The sequence below is a fragment of the Lampetra fluviatilis genome, chromosome 7, assembly GCF_964198595.1.
Source record: "Lampetra fluviatilis chromosome 7, kcLamFluv1.1, whole genome shotgun sequence".
Classification (NCBI taxonomy): domain Eukaryota; kingdom Metazoa; phylum Chordata; class Hyperoartia; order Petromyzontiformes; family Petromyzontidae; genus Lampetra; species Lampetra fluviatilis.
The window spans coordinates 3902688-3922786 of NC_136281.1; the positions used below are offsets into that span (position 1 = coordinate 3902688).

Genomic DNA, 20099 nt, shown 5'->3' on the forward strand with positions numbered 1-20099 from the left:
GAAATAATAAAATAATACAAATAAAACATAAAATAAAACATAATAAATATATTTATTATTTTATTATTTCCATTCTACGTGACTTTACCGAAAGAACCAAGAAGATGAATCCCTGCAGTCACGAAAGCTTTAAATCAAAACTTGAATTCTTCTTAAAATCCTAACCTCGGACAGCAGCTGGAGGTTCCAGATGAGCTCCTTGTCCAGCTCTTCTTCTTGCTGCACCTCCTCATCTGAGAGGAAAGGTCCATCATGTCCAAAGCCAGACCAAATGCATTAGCATCGACGTGAAAAATCCCTCCACACAATTAGTGGTCCTGACAAAGTTGCAGCATGAAAGGTGGGAAGATTCTTACGGTTGGTGAGGTGGGTGATGACGGCACAGCAATGAGGGACAAACAGCTTCAGCGCCTCGGCAGGTCGGCACTGACCAAGAGACCAAAACAATGCGGAAATTATACCACTGATTTAATTGTTTAGCGAGTTAGGTGCTTGCATACTTCCTCGCAAACACGATTGAATGGCTTTCCAAACTCAACATGGATGTTATAAACTCGTCCGTTGCAATAAAAATGTCATACAAAAGTATAAGATACTGCAGGTCCTGCTACTTGTTCGTTTGGAAGCTGTGGCTAAAACCGTGCCCCAGCCAATAAAAAAACTACATGCTTCAGCCACATGCGTCGCATTAGATAAAACTATGTCACAGACATTACGTTACCATGGACATGGTCACATCAATCATTAGCCAAGGCTGCGGCTTACCTTTGCTGATGCTCGACACATGTCTGCTGCCATTTTTCCTGCAACTCTGGCTTCGAATATGTTGGTGGTAGCAAAGTTGAACAACTTGTCGAGAGCAGCCTAAAAGCGATAAAAAAACCACCATTAAATTCACCGATTCATATGACAATAATATGAAGTTTCTGAAACTCTCCCAACTCAGACAAAATGGCACAACTACAGAAGTGCACGCATAAAACATGAACAACACATTTCTATTACATTGAAACAAAGTGTTGAAGTGTCTGCTTGCCAGACCTTGTAAATCTGTGGTGAGGCCTGCATGAGGATAGTGCTGAAGGTGGAGGAGAGGCCCAGCTCCACCATGCTCTCCACGTGTGTCATCTTCTCCGTCTCCGTCTCTTCCCGCGTCTGCTCCAACGTGCTGCTCTCCACTAGCGCAAAGCATCTGCATGCAGAGGGAGGCATATGAAGCCATGTGCATTCCGCTCTGTGGTGCCACGTCCCGTGAGTCTGACCTGGAATGTATGGGACAGGATTGCAACTCACTTGTCCATGAACTGCAGGACAAAGTCTTCAAACTCTGCAGTGGCCGAGCATAACTCCCTTTCTTCCTAATATGACAAACGAAATGGTAAGGGAGCAAGTATTTTCATTGCAGCAAGCACAACCAGCCATGTAATGCAGTCAAGTATGTATTTGTGCAGAACATTTACACCTACTAACATTAGTGAGGTCAGTTCCGTTTTGCAGAGCTGGAGAGCAGTCCACCAAAGGCATGAGCGTCGCAAACGTTGCGATGAACTGAAACGTGATCTGTAACCCACAAATGTCCGCGTGCTCATTTTAGTAACATACCAACCTGACGCAAGTGACGAGCGCGCTGATAAAAAATGTAACGAACAAAAAAAGCAAGCGCGATAAAAATTAAACGTTCGGAACAAAACGAGGTCTTACCATGCACTTGCTGAAGTCATTTGGGTCGACTCCAGGCAGGGCTCTCAGGAGGAGGGGGAGGGCATGGGAGGGTCCCTCTGGAAACCATCGCCCGCCGCGGATCAAGCTGCGCGCCACGCCGATCACGCAGCTCATGGTGGCCGTCAGTTGGTGTGGCTCCGTCAGGGTTTCCAGCGCCGAGTATGTCCTTTGTTGCGACAGTTTAATGGCACAATGATTTGCTTATGAATTAATAAGCCACGCATGAATATCTCATGACGAAAATCGGCCAGGTTGATCAAAAAAATTCACAGGCCAAATGGAATACAAAGCGTTTGACTTACAAAAACACTTGAGAATTTGTTTTAAGTGTGGGATTGATGTCTGGATTTTGAATGCAGGATCTCAGGCAGGCCAGCTCAGTGCTCTGACATCTGTGCCACCCATCTATGCCACCCATCCACCTTTAATAAAGTTTATTGCTCAAACAGGTAGACTCACTTTTCGAGAACGGGTGGGATGACGAGCTCGGGACGCACGAGTGCGAGATTCTGCAGGGCCTGCGCAGCATCCAGGCTGCCGATCTTGCTGAACATAGCCAGCAGCACCGGCTGCATTAGGCTCTCCACGAAAGCGGTGACGTCATCCTCCGTGAGCTTGTGGCTGGGTGGCACCGGCGTTTGCCAGCTGGGCTTGCGGTACCGCTCGTGGTGCAGGCGCCGCACCAAGCAAGCCGGCAGCTTCTGCACCAACTTCATTAGCTTCAGCTAGTACAAAGGGTCACCGTCACACCAGACAGAGGCACAACTTTATTGCAACCACTCTTAAACCAATGTTATCCTATGAACCATGTGCCAGTAGATGAAAAGCGGTGGAAAACCTGCACGCGCTCATTATATTAGATTGTGTTTTATTTACATGCTCCTTCACAGGTCCATTCGATAAGGGAGGCTTTCGTCATGGTTAATTACCAAAACATTTGATTGCTTTGTAGAGTTTTTTGATACTTTCTACAACTGTGGAATTTCTGACCTCATTAGCTTTTTTTAAATCTCCTACTTTACGAGCAAGATCAAGAGAGTGAATGCTTGAGTCAGTTACAGGTTTAAAATAGAACACTAAAAGCATCTCCCCAGTAAAATGGAAGGACAGCCACCTGCCACATACTTTGCATTTTGCACAAAAAACATTGACAGTGGCTCTAGCGTGAATAAATCTTTCGCTTTGGTTTATTGTGTAGTTTTCAAGTTTGACCCTATGCCATATTTTGTCATTAATAATAGATCAACGGGGAATAGGAATCGTGGTTATCCGATATTTACTGCATAGACTACAGCTGCCGCATGAACGCACTTGACACGTATGCTGCACGCTCAAGACTTTGGCGCGATTCCCATGTTATGCCCAACCTAAAAAAAAATATATATACTCTTATTATATTCCAACAATAATACATCACGAAGCACAGCACATTGTTACACAATGAAAACATGTATTTTTTAAAGGCAAGCAAAAAGAACCATGACCTTTATTGCTTATAACATTATTTTCAGTAAAAATAATTCACATCAGACAGACTGTGGTCATGGACCCTTACCAGCCATCTGCCATTGTTAGACGGATGATAGAACGACGTCACTGCATTGAAGAAGCCGGTCAAATGTTTCTGAGCAAGTTTAGAAGGTCCACCCTAAAGGAAAAATGCAATTGCCACACAATGAATGACACCATACAGGAGTTATTTAATTCGGGCTATTTATATTCAAGTAACACAATGCTGAAATGATTATACCACCGTTAACATAATCATTAATAAATAATAAACACCTACTACGTTTTGTGAAAGCTAATTACAGCTCGGCTGTAATTTTATCCCAGCAATTGTATAGCACCCTTCACTTACACAAAGTATGCATTTCAGCCACATTACCTTTGATACATACAGCACAGTAATTTGTACAGTTGGTAAATTGTATTTTGGTATTATTTTAACGTCTTGCGTGCTTGCAAGAAACGAAGAGGCACAACATCTGTCCATGAAGAATATGAATATCTCATCTCTAGAAAGTGAAAATACAAATCATAGATGCTAATGGTTAAAGAGTCCCACATTACACTATCAGCTCGAGGGATTTAGTGAAAATGGAAAACAAGGGCATTAAATACCTAAGCCACATTGTATACATCCAACTAAAATATTATCTTAAGTTAATCATTCTATGCACATTGCTGTCAGAGATAATGGTTGAGAGTAACAAGAGTGGCAGTCAAAAGAGAGATCATGCCTGGAAGGACAGCCTGCTGCAGAGAGGTTACATCAGTTAGTTTGCAGGTGCTAGATGGAGTCTTGTATTGCAGGACCATGAGAGATGGTGATAGTTTCGGAAGGCCTTCATCTGGCAGTGGCTTGATCATGGCTGAAGAAGACTTCTTAAACGTACAAATATTTGCACGTAAAATTTAAAATCTGACATTTCATTGCACCTATCAAAATCAAAGTTTTTGAAAAAGTCTCATGCTAGTACATTGAACTCACGAGTATCCATCTTCTTGGTTCTTTCGGTAAAGTCACGTAGAAGGGAAATAATAAAATAATAACAATAAAACATAATAAAATAATTATCACGACGTTTCGGCCACAACGCAAGCAGCCGTCCTGTGGCCGAAACGTTGTGAGAATTATTTTATTCTGATTTATTTTTTATTATTTTATTATTTCCCTTCTACGTGACTTTACCGAAAGAACGAAAGCTTTAAATCAAAATTTCACGAGTATCCGTTGGTTGATATATCCAGTTTGTGGATAAATGCTGTTTCCAAAAAAAGACACATGTTTAAAGTGCACTGGTTTATTTATTAGATTGTTTTCATTCGTGACTCAGTGCCCATGTGACTGCAAATATGTCTAAAAGTAAACTGAATACTTTAAGAAGCAATCAAAGCAGAAGAAACATTCTCAAGTCTTCACACTCATATCTACATAGGTATGCATTTTGTGACTAGCATTGGTCAGTTATATTATGTTGTCTATTTAAAATGTTAAGCTATCATGTAGTAATTGTATGTTACCATGACAATTCATTGTACAAATTTGTTTTACGGTTATCGTGGGACCATTTATCCCGTGTAAGAGGACGGCACACTTTGGGTAGCACGTTCCACAAGTTTCTGCAGAGGTTTGCGGATTGCCTCCAGCAGGCCGTTCTGGTTAATACTGTGGGTGTATTAACCATAACAAGTGCGCCGTCTACTTCACAGTAGATATTAAAATATCCCAAGTAAACCATGACACCGTGTGTCGACGTCATGGTCCAAACTTGAAAAATTGCTCGCAAATTGCCGAATTGGGAAATATCGCAAAAATCGGCACCTACTACAAATATTACCAGGAAGCTCCTTTGAAAAGAGTCTTGAGACTCAGCAAGGCTTTCCAGGCTAAATAAGCGTAGTAACAATGATAATAATAAAATTAAAAAATTATATATTAATTTTGCCATAAAGTAGGAAACAGAAGCACTATTTCAAATCTCGAATTAGGAGTCGAGATTTTTGCAGACATGTACAAAGCCTGCAGTTCCGTGTCTTCAAACCCTTACCAGCATGGACGTGACCCAAACGACCACGTGAGCAATGTCGTAACATTGTGGGCCGAACCTCGCCACCTGTGTGTGATTACTCCCAACCGGAAGATTGAGGCTTCGAAGGATCCTTGTAAAGATCTGAAGGCGAAAACAAATCATCAGAAAACCACTCAATGAAAGATAATATGAGCACGTGTTTGATCTTGTTTCAAAACGTGTGAAACAAAATTACAATTAGTAAATCTTTGAACAAAAAAATATTTGCTCGAAATAAAAAAATGGGAAAAATAAACTTTAACGTTACGTCTCAACACGGCAACAAAACATTTTTAAAATTATATTGAACGTTTCTATGCGTTGCAACAAGTGCAATGGTACAACAGTTGGCTCTTTAAAGGCCACCCTTCAATGAAATTAAAACTTTGCCACTTGCCTTGGGTATGTAGGGGTCCCAGTCGATGTAGCCTATATTCTCTGAACTCAGCCGGGCAAAGAGATTCACCAAACTCTGTTGGCCAGAACAAATACATTATTAGTTTCCTTTAACTTTAAAAGTTCATCTTCTTGGTTCTTTCGGTAAAGTCACGTAGAATGGAAATAATAAAATAATAAAAATAAAACATAATAAAATAATTCTCACGACGTTTAATTATTCTTATTTTATTATTTCCATTCTACGTGACTTTACCGAAAGAACCGAGAAGATGAATCCCTGCAGTCACGAAAGCTTTAAATCGAAATTTAAAAGTTCAGTCAAGCAGTTTGATTATCAATAGGCAAATAACAATTGGTTACATTCTCCAAACATGTTTCCAATTCAGTTTGAGCAATATAGCAATCAATACCTGTGATGGTATATCATGTCTTTGTTTAACGTAGTTATTTGTAATGTCCATCTGTGATGGCATATGATGTCTTTGTTTAACATAAGTTATCTATAATGTTCATTCTATCCGTGACATTTCCATGCCTGATCTATACACAAACGTCTGTATCAAGTAATATACAGGGATTAAATAACATTTTCATTGTGGATGTAATGTATGTCAAAGTAAACACGTTGTTAGATACTTATGTTTACTTTACATTTAACTTAACTTACTCCTTCCCACTGTGGCAGGTTGTGTACAGAATCCCAAATTCCAACGAATTCGTCAAACCAAAGTCTGTGGAAACATCAGCAAGAAACAAGAGTTACTCAACTCCGCAGTAAAGCATCACACCATTTAAGCGCACGCATGCTGTAGTACCCATTCACTGCCCGTGAGATGACGGAATGCAAAGTGGCTCTCACCGTCTGCTCGCCTGCTTGCATTATAATCCCAAACAGCACACACCAGTGAGCAATGTCTCTCTCTCTCTCAGACCTGCCAGCATCCTACCTGAAGCCTTTGTGATGACGTTCTGGTGGCAGAGATGTTGGCAAGAACAGCTCGAAGTAACTGATGCCCTTTTGCATGGTGACATCAAAGGGGCAGAGCAGAGGGCGCCACTCATCCAGCATTTCGGCAGTCGATTCGTCTGAGAAATACCTGAAAATAAAAGATCAAATAGGTCAAACCAACAAAATTAAACATGCCGAATTTTATGTTTTTTTTGTCACACAGGTCATGTCAATATTTAGCAGCAAAGCAAACAAGCGGGGAGATTTTAAGTCTTCACAGTATCTGATGAATCAGTGTGGACTTCGTTCGCACCACACACAGCCAAACGTGATAATTGGAGGTGTGGGGGAAGGAGAACAAACTAAACGCAAAAAGCAGCTGAAAGAAATGAATTTTCAATCCAGATGTAAACATCAATAGCTCTTGTGGCGCCCTAATATTGGAAGAGCATTCCAGACGGCCGCAGAAGCGCAATCTGGAAGTGCACAATGCAGTGACTATCTTTGGTCGATGGTTAGCCAAAAGCCGCTGCGCGGATGACCACAGTTTGTGTAATGGTTTATGCTCTTTGGTGAGATCAACAAGGTATTGTGGTTAATTTGTAGCAAGCACTTCGTGTGTAATGAGTGCGAATTCACAATTTATTTGTTCGGCAACTGGAAGCCAATTCAGCTCAGCGAGCGCGCTGGACGGACACGGTCGGACCTTGCAGAGTGGACTTACGTTCGGCAGCAGCGCACCAGAGACTTGAGAACATTTTCCAGGGAACTGTGTGACAGGTGTAAAATAAACAAGTGAATGCAAAGCTTCACATTTTTATTGATACAGTGTAATGCAACATAAAATGCAACATTCATATGCTATTCAGAAACGATTATTTGTTATATTGATGTACTCTTCATTAAGAGTACAACTTTTTACACTTTAAACGGTATAAACTGAGCAGGACACATAAAATGCAGTAGCATGCAAAAAAAATCATATTGTACAAGTTGCAATACACATTTACTGAATCACAGGAGTCAAACAAAAGTAAAAACATATGGATTAGTGAGTGGCGAGCATAAGCAAGACAACATTGCAGCACTGCGAATATAGTGTATATGTTATCCATGCACTTTGAATTAATCTAGTTTTATACGATGGAGTAACACTTACACATTTGACACACAAGACACACATTGCCAGAAAATTCTAAGTTCCCTGCAGAGAACCCACGATTGAAGGGAAACTCTTGCACAGTATCGAAAATAAAACACTGAATAACGTAACACAATTGCTCAAACACACTTTTCCCATTGGGCACTAACATGAAATTTATCTTACCAAACAGTTTGAACATCTCCCATTAAGACGTCGCAAAATATAATTTTCATTTTAGAAATGTTAGTAAGTGAATATATACAAACCATTTATGACAGTTAGTCAATAAACTACAAGGCTGATGTCAGTTTTAAAGCAAATCAGTCTCCTGCCCTCTGCACCTCTTTACACATATCCTCATGTGACACACAGCAGTAACACAAGGCTTCAATGCTCATATAGCAACATATGTAGGGAGGCTTCCTTACCACCTATGTATTGCATTAAGCAAAAGTGATCTAGGAGATGGTGAGCCTTGTTGAGAACTGGATTTCAAGACAAAGGAATACAATAAAGCAGTGAAACCATTACCCGCAGCAACTACAATGCAAACGGAGAAACATAACAAAAATGGATGCGGCAAAGGCCATTCATCCATCCTATGAATTCCACCATGGATAAAAACAAGATTTAAATAGGCCACACTCATGAGGGGACAACTAGGAGCCACAGCAGACAAGGTCGCCTACATGCACCATTGTCTGCACAGCATTTTATTACAAACTGTAACATCTAAAAAGATTATACATGTAAATACATGTTACACACAGTATACTCTTTATCAATGACATGATCAAATCATAAGTTCAATAACATTCTCTATTAACGGCCATAAACGCCTTGCAGCCAAGTTCTATTTTCGGCAAGGTGCATGTGACTGGGTTATTCAGATTACTGGCCAATACACGTGGTGTGCTATTCACGCTTTAAAATGTGTACAGCGCACCCTCCAATGACATGGGCACCAAGTAGAGAACAATTGTGACTACACCAATACCACAGCCTTTTTTAGAAACAATATCCCAGATTTTCTGGCAAGTTTTCAAATAATGAAGATGGGTTCTCTGAGAGAATTGCTGTTGTTAAATTCGCAAAGCTTTCTCGACAGCGCCTGGTTATAATGACAATACTTTGAGTTGTGGAATTTGGCATTGCTTACTTTGGGTACCAGTTCAACCCCAGATGTTCATTCTTTGAGTAGAACACCCTCTCCACCAGCTGGTAGAGAGGCCTCCAGGGAAGAACAATGTCATCTCTTGAAAGAAGGTCCTTTTTTCTGCGTGGTGAAAAACAAATACGACAAGTGCTGATGGAATGGTTCGGTTTAATCATTAATGGTCACAATTTTACATTTAAATATTTGTCAATTGTGGGCCATGCTGTGTAGCCCTGATGGAGGAGCCAGCTGAAACTCACTTGAGCAACGTGATGAGAAGTCGTGCGAAGCTCTGCACCATGCTGACCTCCAAATTGGGGATGGTGACCAGCTCATAAACCAGGTTGACAAACAAGACATGGTCCTCCTTGCTAAACTTTCTCCCATACAGGCGAATGTACCTGAAAAAGACAAATGCCACGAATTTAACAGAATGCAATATTTACACAAACGTATTACATAGAGCACTTAAGTGTGAATCTTGTATTCATAATTAACGACACCACAGTTTACAATAAAGCAGCCACACAATTAAAAAGTATATTTTTACTGTGGCTTATTATGCTGCATATTGCAAAAGAGTAAATGCAATTGCAACTTGCTAAGTCCCACCCACAAAAATGTCACCAGCAGGCACACTGCCGCATCTTAATGGCACACTGCCCAGAACAGAAAGGAACACAACATAAAGTAGTCACATAACACACACACACACAGGTGAAATCACTCTCAGGCTATCCAACGCCAAGGTAACTTGGCTTGGGCCTTGGCATTGTCATAAGTGTCATGGAATCGCATTAGAGCTCACTATCCTCCCCCCCCTTCCCCAAGCCAATTAAGATCTCTAAAAATATTCTGTACTTTGCTGCTGATGATGATGACGATCATAGCATTAGGACGGCAGGTTTAATTCTACACAAGGAGGGGGAACACGCTTTTTTGGAGGAGGCCTGCCAGTGTGTTGACCTTTTTTGGCGGGCCGTCAAATGGACATGTTTGAATCTGCTTTGTAAAAGTCACAATTCTAAGGGGAAAAAAGTATCTGTAAATACAAAAACAACGACCCACTATTGTGCAGTACTATCTTCCCAGAAGCTTAACACAATCCTCACTGTGGCGGGCCTACGGGACCGTGGGGAGGCAGTGTGTGCCAAGGGTGACTTGCAAAATCTCATGGTCACAACCCCGGGGCAACAGCACTAGGCCCGTGAATTCATTCTCACCTTACACACATTCCTAACGCAGCCCCTCTTGCCAGGCACAGAGACCAGGTTAATCTAAACCCTGCCCACAATTGCCCCGCGTGATACATAAACACAATCTACACACAATATAAACACGGTTGGCCACGTACCGTGCGAAAGAAGTTCAACATACACACATACGCATGTACACAAAACACGTGTGTCATGCGGACTGTTCACATGGCAAGTAGAGGCTGATCACTGTACACACTGGACACCGTGTGACCGTGTGAGCCGGTAAATCGAGAAGACTTTGGGCAGACGACACGCAATCGGATAGACCAGGTACACGAGAGAGACATAGACCGAGAGAACGAGGCAGCAACAACAACACAGAGGCACCGATGGGACACGATCCTACCGTCAGCTCGACTTGCCACGAGAAAAGCGAGAGGAGACAGGGCAGCTGCAGTACATACAACACCCATGACACTGAACATACGACGAGAGAGAGGAGGACAAGCAATAGAGGCAACGAGCCGACCCACACATGACAAGACAACGGAGACAAACAGCAAGGACACAAGCAGAGAGGACACCCATGACGAGCTGTCCTTCAATCCTAGACAGCACAATGATGACAACCAAAGCGCACATGGCAGTCAAGCGCGCTCACACAGGGCCCCGGACACGCACAAACAGACAGACAACAACAGCAACAACACAAGCATAAACGAGCCAACACGACAGCAAGGCGAGGAAGGATCGAGCCCTTACAGGGACAGCCTCCTGGTGCAGTGCATCCCGCCAGGCCACAGCTCCCGGAGCTCCACGGCCCTCGCCAAGTTGCGTCTCAGCTCGGCCAGGAGCCGCCCGGCCTCGACCTGCAGTCGCGGCCCCGCGTAGGGCAGCAGCGCGTTGTACACATTCTGCTTCTGGCTTCGCTGATCCTCCTCCTCCTCGTCCTCCTCTTCGCCCATTGTCGTTGTCGTCGTGGTAGGTCGGTCGGTGGTCGTCGTCGGTCTGTCGGTGGCGGTGCGGGAAGGAGAGGACGCGGCCGGCGAGCCGCTGAACGGGAAGCTTGGGCCTGCAGTTTCCCGGGCACGTCACGTGACGTGACGTCCACCAGCACCTCTACCGCCCCCTACAGCCACCACCACCCACCCCAACCACCCCCTACCGCCACCACCACCCACCCCCCACCACCACCCACCACCACCACCCACCACCACCACCCACCACCACCACCCACCACCACCACCCACCACCACCACCCCCACCACCACCACCCCCTCTACCACCACCTACCACCACCACCCACCACCTACCACCACCACCACCACCACCACCCACCACCACCACCACCCACCACCACCACCCCTACCATCACCACCCCTACCACCACCACCACCACCCCCACCACCCCCACCACCACCACCACCCACTACCTACCACCACCACCACCCCCTCTACCACCACCTACCACCACCACCCACCACCTACCACCACCACCCACCACCACCACCACCACCCCTACCATCACCACCCCTACCACCACCACCACCACCCCCACCACCCCCATCACCACGCCTACCACCACCACCCCCACCACCCCTACCACCACCACCACCCCTACCACCACCCCCTACCACCATCCCTACCACCCCCACCACCCCCACCACCACACCCCCTACCACCACCACCACCCCCACCACCCCCCCTACCACCACCCCTACCACCACCACCCCTACCGACCCCTACCACCACCGCCCCTACCAACAACAGCAACAACCGCCATTCGCCACTAAGTGGCGGTGACGTCACCACGACGCTTTTGCCAGGCCATGTGCACCTTGAGGCCACGTGAAGTGTCGAACGCCCGCTGGCAGGAGGTCACGGGGCAGACCCAGGTGCCACGGGTCGACTGACTGAGATGACCGAGATGACTGGCTGATGCACCACCTGTGCCCCCTACTGTGCCAACTTGCTGTGCTTTAGCCACCCGGCGCTCCGCTCGTTGTTGTGAGCGTCGCTCCTCCGCCCTCCGTTGTTGTTGGAGGGCGACTGCCTCCAACTGCCCAGTAGCGTCCTTCACGAGCCTCCTCCACAGAGGCCGATCTTGACACCGCTGGTACCAGTCATCGGCAAGTTCACTCAGCTCCACGTCTTCCTGTACCACATCACTCCATCTCTTTTCTAGCCCTTGCCGCGCCCGTTTAGCCCCCTCGATCCGGCCGAACAAAAGCTGTTTAGGCATGCGGTGGCTGGGCATGCGGGCTACATGACCCAGCCAACGCAGCCTTGCCTGCCGGAGGAGCTCACCGATGGGACTTTGCCCAGATCTTTCAAGGATTTGTGAGCTCCTCACACAATCCAGCCTGGTTAAACCCAGGATGGATCGTAGGCAGACCAGCCAAAATGTTTCCAACCGGCGAAGATGCTCCATTAGGGGGGTCCACGTTTCGCAAGCGTAGAGAAGGGAGGGAATGACTGTGGTCGAGAAGACCTGAAGCTTCGTGCGGAGCGACAGACCAGGTAGCTTCCACAGAGCGTTACGCAACTGATGAAAAGATATTGCCGCTCGACTGATTCGGAGTGAGACCTCTGCTGTTAAACTGGAGCCGGTCATAAGCACACTTCCCAGGTATGGGAAACTCTCCACTCTCTCCACTACTGCCCCATCACCGATTGGGAGTTTTGGGGGTGGAGTGTCCGATGGTACAAAATACCGAGGCAGGTGCTTAGTTTTGGTGGGGCTGATGGTAAGGCCCCACCTCTTAGTGGCACGCTCCAGTCTCAGCAGCAGCGTCTCCAACTCCCCTCTGAATGAGCAGCTATTACCAAATCATCAGCATACATAACGTGGTTGACCAATAGGGAGCCATCCCTTGATCGCACCCGGGCATCGATCAGCCTCCCATTATATCTGTACCAAATGGAGATTTCCCCGGTACAGCTATTGAAGGCTTCACGAACTACGTGGTCAAAATAGATGTTAAATAATGTGGGAGCCAGAGGTCATCCCTGTCGCACCCCAAGGTGTACAGGGAAAGGCTCTGACTCCCGGCCACGTAGTTTAACCCGGGCCCGCTCACCATCATGAAGGTCCTTAATGATCGTGAGCAGAGGGTCATGAACTCCGAAAGCACGAAGAACAACCCAGAGCCCAGGCCTACTGATGGTATCATAGGCCTTGACCAGGTCAATAAATCAGAGATGTAGGTCTTGTTGGAATTGCCTACACCTCTGCTGTAGCAGACGGACAGAAAATATGGCATCTGTGCAGGACCGCCCTTTCCTGAAACCGCATTGGGGCTCCGCAAGCCTCTCCTCAGCGTGCCTAGCAAGGCGATGTTGAATAATCCTTGCCAGGACCTTTCCCGGCACACTGAGGAGTAAGATGCCCCTGTAGTTGTTCCAGTCTATGTGGTCCCCCTTCTTAAAGAGGGGGACCACCAGGGCATCCTTCCAATCCTGCGGAACCCGTCCAGTGGTCCAGACTGTTGTTAGGATGTCATATAGGGCAGTCTGTGCAGAAACGCCACCCTCCCTCAGCATTTCGCTTGGGAAATCATATCTGCCCGGTGCCTTTCCTGGTCTCAGACTCCGGATCGCCTTTAGTACTTCCTCAACAGATGGCACCTCAGCCAGCCACTCACAGAGGGTGACTTCTTCCAATATTTGAGGCACCGCAGCCTCAGCAGGGTTATCCCCACTTTGTGCCATGATGTTTTCCTGGCTGAGGGATTTCCCCTCCCCCAGGACCTCACAGACATGCTCAGCAAATCTGCAAACCTGTTCCTGGGGGTCGGAGATTGGATCACCGTTTTTTTCCCTAATGATGGTAATACCTACCACCACTCCTACCACCACCACCCCTACCACCCCCTACCGCCACCCCTACCACCCCCTACCACCACCACCCCCTACCACCACCACCCCTACCGCCCCCTACCACCACCACCCCCTTACACCCACCAGCCCCTACCGCCCCCTACCACCACCACCCCTACCGCCCCCTACCACCACCACCCCCTACCGCCCCCTACCACCACCCCCTACCACCACCACCCCCTACCGCCCCCTACCGCCACCGCTACCACCACCACCACCGCCTACCGCCACCCCTACCACCACCACCGCCTACTGCCCCCTACCACCACCACCCCTACCGCCACAACCCCTACCGCCACCACCGCCTACCACCCCCTACCACCACCACCACCCCTACCACCACCACCCCTACCGCCCCCTACCGCCACCACCTACCACCACCCCTACCACCCCCTACCACCACCACCCTTACCGCCACCCCTACCAACACCACCCCTACCGCCCCCTACCACCACCGCCTACCACCCCCTACCACCACTACCCCTACCGCCACCACCACTACCACCACCCCGACCACAACCACCCCTACCGCCACCACCACTACCGCCACGCCCCCTACCACCACCAACACCTACCACCACCACCGCCTACCGCCCCCTACCACCACCACCACCCCTACCACCACCACCCCTACCGCCCCCTACCACCACCCCTACCGCCACCACCTACCACCACCACCCCTACCACCACCACCACTACCACCACCACCCCTACCGCCACCACCACCACCCCTACCACCACCCCTACCACCACCACCCCTACCGCCACCACCACTACCGCCACCCCCCCTACCACCAACAACACCTACCACCACCACCGCCTACCGCCCCCTACCACCACCACCACCCCTACCACCACCACCCCTACCGCCCCCTACCACCACCCCTACCGCCACCACCTACCACCACCACCACTACCGCCACCACCACCACCCCTACCACCACCACCCCTACCGCCACCACCACTACCGCCACCACCACCACCACCCCTACCACCACCACCCCTACCACCCCCACCCCTACCGCCCCCTACCACCCCCTACCACCACCACCACTACCGCCACCAACACCACCACCCCTACCACCCCCACCCCTACCGCCCCCTACCACCCCCTACCACCACCACCACTACCGCCACCACCACCACCACCCCTACCACCCCCACCCCTACCGCCCCCTACCACCCCCTACCACCACCACCACTACCGCCACCACCACCACCACCCCTACCACCACCACCCCTACCACCCCCACCCCTACCGCCCCCTACCACCCCCTACCACCACCACCACTACCGCCACCACCACCACCACCACCCCTACCACCACCACCCCTACCACCACCCCTATCACCACCACCGCCTACCGCCCCCTACCACCACCACCACCACCCCTACCACCACCCCTACCACCACCACCACTACCGCCCCCTACCACCCCCTACCACCACCACCACTACCGCCACCACCACCACCACCCCTACCACCACAACCCCTACCACCACCACCACCCCTACCACCCCCACCCCTACCGCCCCCTACCACCCCTTACCACCACCACCACTACCGCCACCACCACCACCACCCCTACCACCACCACCCCTACCACCACCCCTATCACCACCACCGCCTACCGCCCCCTACCGCCACCACCACCACCCCTACCACCACCACCCCTACCGCCGCCAACACCGCCTCCTACCGCCGTCCTCTCTCCAACGCTCCCGGTGAATTGTTCACCGGGGACGCCACGCAGCGTCTCTAGCGGCCGACAGGCACATTCCCTCGTGCGACATAGAGGAGAGGGTGGAGGTTTTTGGAGGTTGGATAGCGTAAATATAAATGTTGTGTCGTTAAAACCGCCACCACCCGGACACAGACAATTGGTAAAGGTTTGTCGCGTGAAACAGAACTTAAAACAGAATTTAAAACAAAACTTAAAACAGAACGTGGCAATTCGTTACGAGTGCAGCACACACATCGGTGTGTTGGAGAGCAAAGCCACAACATTTACAATCTGAGTACGATTACAGTAAATAAAAACTGCCATTATCGGGCGGACAGCCAGAGGTGGCGGGTTTAACGACACATTTATGGGGCCGTCCATGAATGACGTCACGCACCTAGGGGGGGGGGGTCGGACATTTGTGACGATTTGTGACGAGGGGGGGGGGGGTGAGAAATGTGACGTCACATCAAAATGCGCAACTTTAAATTAATACAGACAGCACGTTCTACTTAATTAAATTGACTTTTTAATAAATGTTTTTTCCTACAACATCAGAGTGCAGCGCCACATTAAATACTCACTACAATGACAATAGTTTAAAGCAAATTGAAGCATGTTTTATTTGGGGGGGGGGCAGAGCTTTGTGACGTCATATTTGAGGGGGGGTCTGACTTTTTGTGACGCCGCGTGACGAAGAGGGGGGGGGGGGTAAAATCGTCCAAAATCGCGTGACGTCATTTATGGATGGCCCCTATATGAGAATAGGTTTCCCCTTTTTTCCAGCAACAAAACAGATGTTAAAACAACAAACGAAACATTTTACAAGGAATCATGTCTGCATTAACCACAATACTTGTGGTCAGAATGCAAACAAAACACATACTCTGAAAATATATTGCATTGTCTTTGAAACTGATTGGTCCACACCAGAGACAGCTTTCTTTTGAGCCTCGTCTCAAACGGTGTTAGACCAGAGGACGCCAAAAGGCGTACGGCACAAAGACAACGCACTATCAGAGTAATGAGAGCTCGGGGTTGATCAGCTCCATCATGATGTCTCTGGTGTGGACCAATCAAAGACAATGCATATATTATCAGAGTATGTTTTTGTTTGCATTCTGACCGCAAGTATTGTGGTTCATGCAGACATGATTCCTTGCAAAAGGTTTCAGTTTGGTGTTTTAACATCTCAACACCTACATTTTGATTTAAAGCTTTCGTGACTGCAGGGATTTATATTCTTGGTTCTTTCGGTAAAGTCACGTAGAAGGGAAACAATAAAACAATAAAAATATAAAACAATACAATTCTCATCAGGTGTGAAAAACACAGCAGGTGTTGAGATATTCTTGGCTTTTTCGGTAAAGTCACGTAGAAGGGAAACAATGAAATAATACAAATATAAAACAATAACATTCTCACGACGTTTCGACTGCAACACAAGCTATCATCATCAGGTGTAAAAAACACAGCAAGACAATTTTCTTGCCGGAAAAAAGGGGAAAACCTATTCTCATATTTTGGTACTGGCAAAGGAGGTATCATGATGACACATTTATATTTACGCGATCTAACCCTAAAAAAACCCCTCTGTTATGTAAAACAGCGCTGTCCCAAAATCCTCAGGCAAGAGCCACAAGGGGACCCCGTTTATAATTAGACGAGAGCCAGTGAGCCAACTTATGTAACACAAAACAACCATCAGCGTCGCTGTGGAGAACGTCTCGTCTTCCTACGTGGATCTGCCCTTGCACATAAACAGATATAAAAGTATATTTTTGTACACTTCAACCACAAGGCCATTTGGGAGTGTATTTATGATATACTTTTGCAATATTGATTCAGTACAAGCAAACACTGGATATCTTTTCGGTATTCAGTACCTCATTGTCAGGCAGCCTTCCATAAATCAGTGCTCGTGAATTCCCAGATGTTATTCGCAAGAGCCCTCTCTTTAAGACATGTGTGGTCCCAATTGAATGCAATCACATTTAAAAAAACCAAAGCACTTACTCTACATGGCATTAAACAACAACCAGAGCATTTCTCAAACAGCAGCGCTGTCTAAATGAAACAACAGTCAGAGGATCATCTTAATTACACAACACAGCTCGGGTACCGTGCTGTCTTAAATAACCAAGATAAACCCAACACTGAGGGGAAATAAAATATTCTCACGTGGCCATGTGGCCAACCCAGTAAACATGCAACGTTGGGTCAACATTGCCATGAAGTTGTAACCGCTAGCCTGCTATTGGCCCAATGTACGGTACCTTATTGAATGAATTATGGTGCGTGTAAAAATCTATACTTTTTAACGTGAAGGGGCAGATGGAAAGAAGGCATAGTCTGCTTAATTATTGTGCATCTCTACAGTAAACAGCTTTCAACGACACCCGAAACAACTAGCTTAAGTAACAAAAACTCAATAACACATCCATCAATAATACATCCTTAAAAGAAAACGGGACACATATTTCAATCTTGATTTGAAGCTTTCGAGACTGCAGGAATCCATATTTTTTGGTTATTTCGGTAAAGTCACGTAGGTATAAAAATATAATTGATTACGACGTTTCGATCGCAACGCAAGCAATCGTCATCAGTCGCCTGCAATATAAATATCACATATTACAGGCGACTCTTCGGGCATAGGCAACATTATCTTCACAGATCACTCTTCGTAACAAAAAGCAGCCAGCGCATTATTCGAAACAACAGCACTGCATTAAAAGTAATGTACGAAGTCAAATATATACGATATTAAATCACGGCCTTATACAACCCCTGAACCCAACCACGAGCCGCTCTCATCTTGCGTAGCTTATGAAAATGTGTGTATCGGGGACATCCAACACGGTACCACACGTAATGAGGAGAGAAAAAAATATACTGTGACCTTTAGGGACGCTCTTTGACCTTCAGGAACATGATTTTTAAGTGTCCCCATGCCCACTAACGACGTATTTAAACGTGTGTATGACAGCCAAGAGAGATAACAACAGGGATATTGCCATTTGCAGAAACCGTGCACACATTGACGTATATAAGCGTGCGAGACTCAATAGTTATTGTTCTCGAAAGATGACACTAATTTTAATCCTTTAAAAAAATTATCCCTCCACTTAAAAAAAGTTTTGATTTCTTTTATACATTGTAATAGCCGAACGGCATTCTAGGAAGGAATATTTTCATCAGAATCAGTTTAATAGAAGTAAAACACAGGACCGTTTCCACATTCAGTGTCTCATCAGCAGTCAGGCTTGCTTGAACCAATGCTGCTGAACTGCCAGATGTTTGTAGAAAAGGATCTGTAAGATAAAGGATCCCAGTTCAACGCAAAACTATATTCTGTAATAATACATAACACAAAGCATTCATTGGCCACGTTGTAGGGCAATCTAAGTGCACGTGACAAGTTTTCATGTTACTTACAGTATATTGTTCACACAAGACGCTAATGATTTAGCAAATATATTTGTTGGGCCAATTTGCGCTGGAAAAACCTTGCAAGTGAACGAGAGTCTCAGGCATTACTGATGCCTTCTCAAGTGTCAACGCCTTCACATGTTAGCCTCACGCTCTCACGGCGGGTATCCAAAGTTTGCCATCCTTTTCACACAGGGACGTGACAGAATCCTTAACTTGCCACAACGATCGTGCCGTCATTCCAACTTCCCTCCATTTCACGCAGCTCTTACGCCACCTGCTGGTTTCCGTAACAACATTGTTCATTTCCACATCAGGCGCGCACTATCCACCAACATCATTTATGGTATCTTCCCCCCCACCCTCTCATTCTATATCTGCTGCTGATTCTTCTCTCGAATTGTGGGGTATTCGTCAGACACGTGGGCGCGTATGTGTATATTTCATGTTGGCGACGGGGTGCGATTCCCCAGTGCCGGATTAAGCTTGTGCGGGACATGTAGAATATGTTATAAAGGGGTCCTAAATAAAAAAAACACAAATATTAAAACACATAAATGTTTTACTTGCATAGTAAAGTTATTGTATTTTTTCATTTGCTATACAGCCAGATAAGACGACAAATCGCTCACCTTAAACACCCAGTCGTTCATAAAGTAATAGAGCAAGTGCAGAATCACTGAACCGGAATTGATAGCTTGAAAGCATTTAGCGCGGGGTCCTTGAAATTGCGGGGCCCGTAGCTATGTATGCAGCTACTTTTGCTACTGGGGTAATCCACTGTGTAACAAAAACATATATATTATTGTTCCTGGGTAGTAAGTGTTATTTTCTAATTGATTATTCCTCAAAGATACAGAAAATGGCGATTATTTCCCACAAACTTTGCTTTTGTGATCATGACAGTGATATTTTGAAATT

General features: G+C 46.7%; 1 protein-coding gene across 2 annotated transcripts in view; it reads right to left on the reverse strand.

Moving 5' to 3' along the window:
• Positions 1–11266, reverse strand: part of PSME4 (proteasome activator subunit 4) — a 31282-nt gene extending 20016 nt beyond the window's left edge. The window contains exons 1-18 of one of the 2 annotated variants that reach the window (XM_078858203.1): positions 10907–11266; positions 9206–9346; positions 8949–9065; positions 8218–8274; positions 7370–7414; positions 6644–6793; positions 6364–6427; positions 5695–5769; positions 5277–5399; positions 3278–3370; positions 2182–2447; positions 1702–1888; positions 1471–1560; positions 1294–1358; positions 1042–1192; positions 766–864; positions 357–426; positions 166–233 (exon numbers count right to left, since the gene is read on the reverse strand). In XM_078858203.1, the coding sequence (XP_078714329.1) occupies positions 166–233; positions 357–426; positions 766–864; positions 1042–1192; positions 1294–1358; positions 1471–1560; positions 1702–1888; positions 2182–2447; positions 3278–3370; positions 5277–5399; positions 5695–5769; positions 6364–6427; positions 6644–6793; positions 7370–7414; positions 8218–8274; positions 8949–9065; positions 9206–9346; positions 10907–11109 (2064 nt within the window). In that variant the 5' untranslated portion in view covers positions 11110–11266. The remainder of the gene's footprint in view (positions 1–165; positions 234–356; positions 427–765; positions 865–1041; positions 1193–1293; positions 1359–1470; positions 1561–1701; positions 1889–2181; positions 2448–3277; positions 3371–5276; positions 5400–5694; positions 5770–6363; positions 6428–6643; positions 6794–7369; positions 7415–8217; positions 8275–8948; positions 9066–9205; positions 9347–10906) is intronic. The other variant, XM_078858204.1, reaches the window with a different exon arrangement.
• Between the last annotated feature and the right edge of the window lie 8833 nt (positions 11267–20099).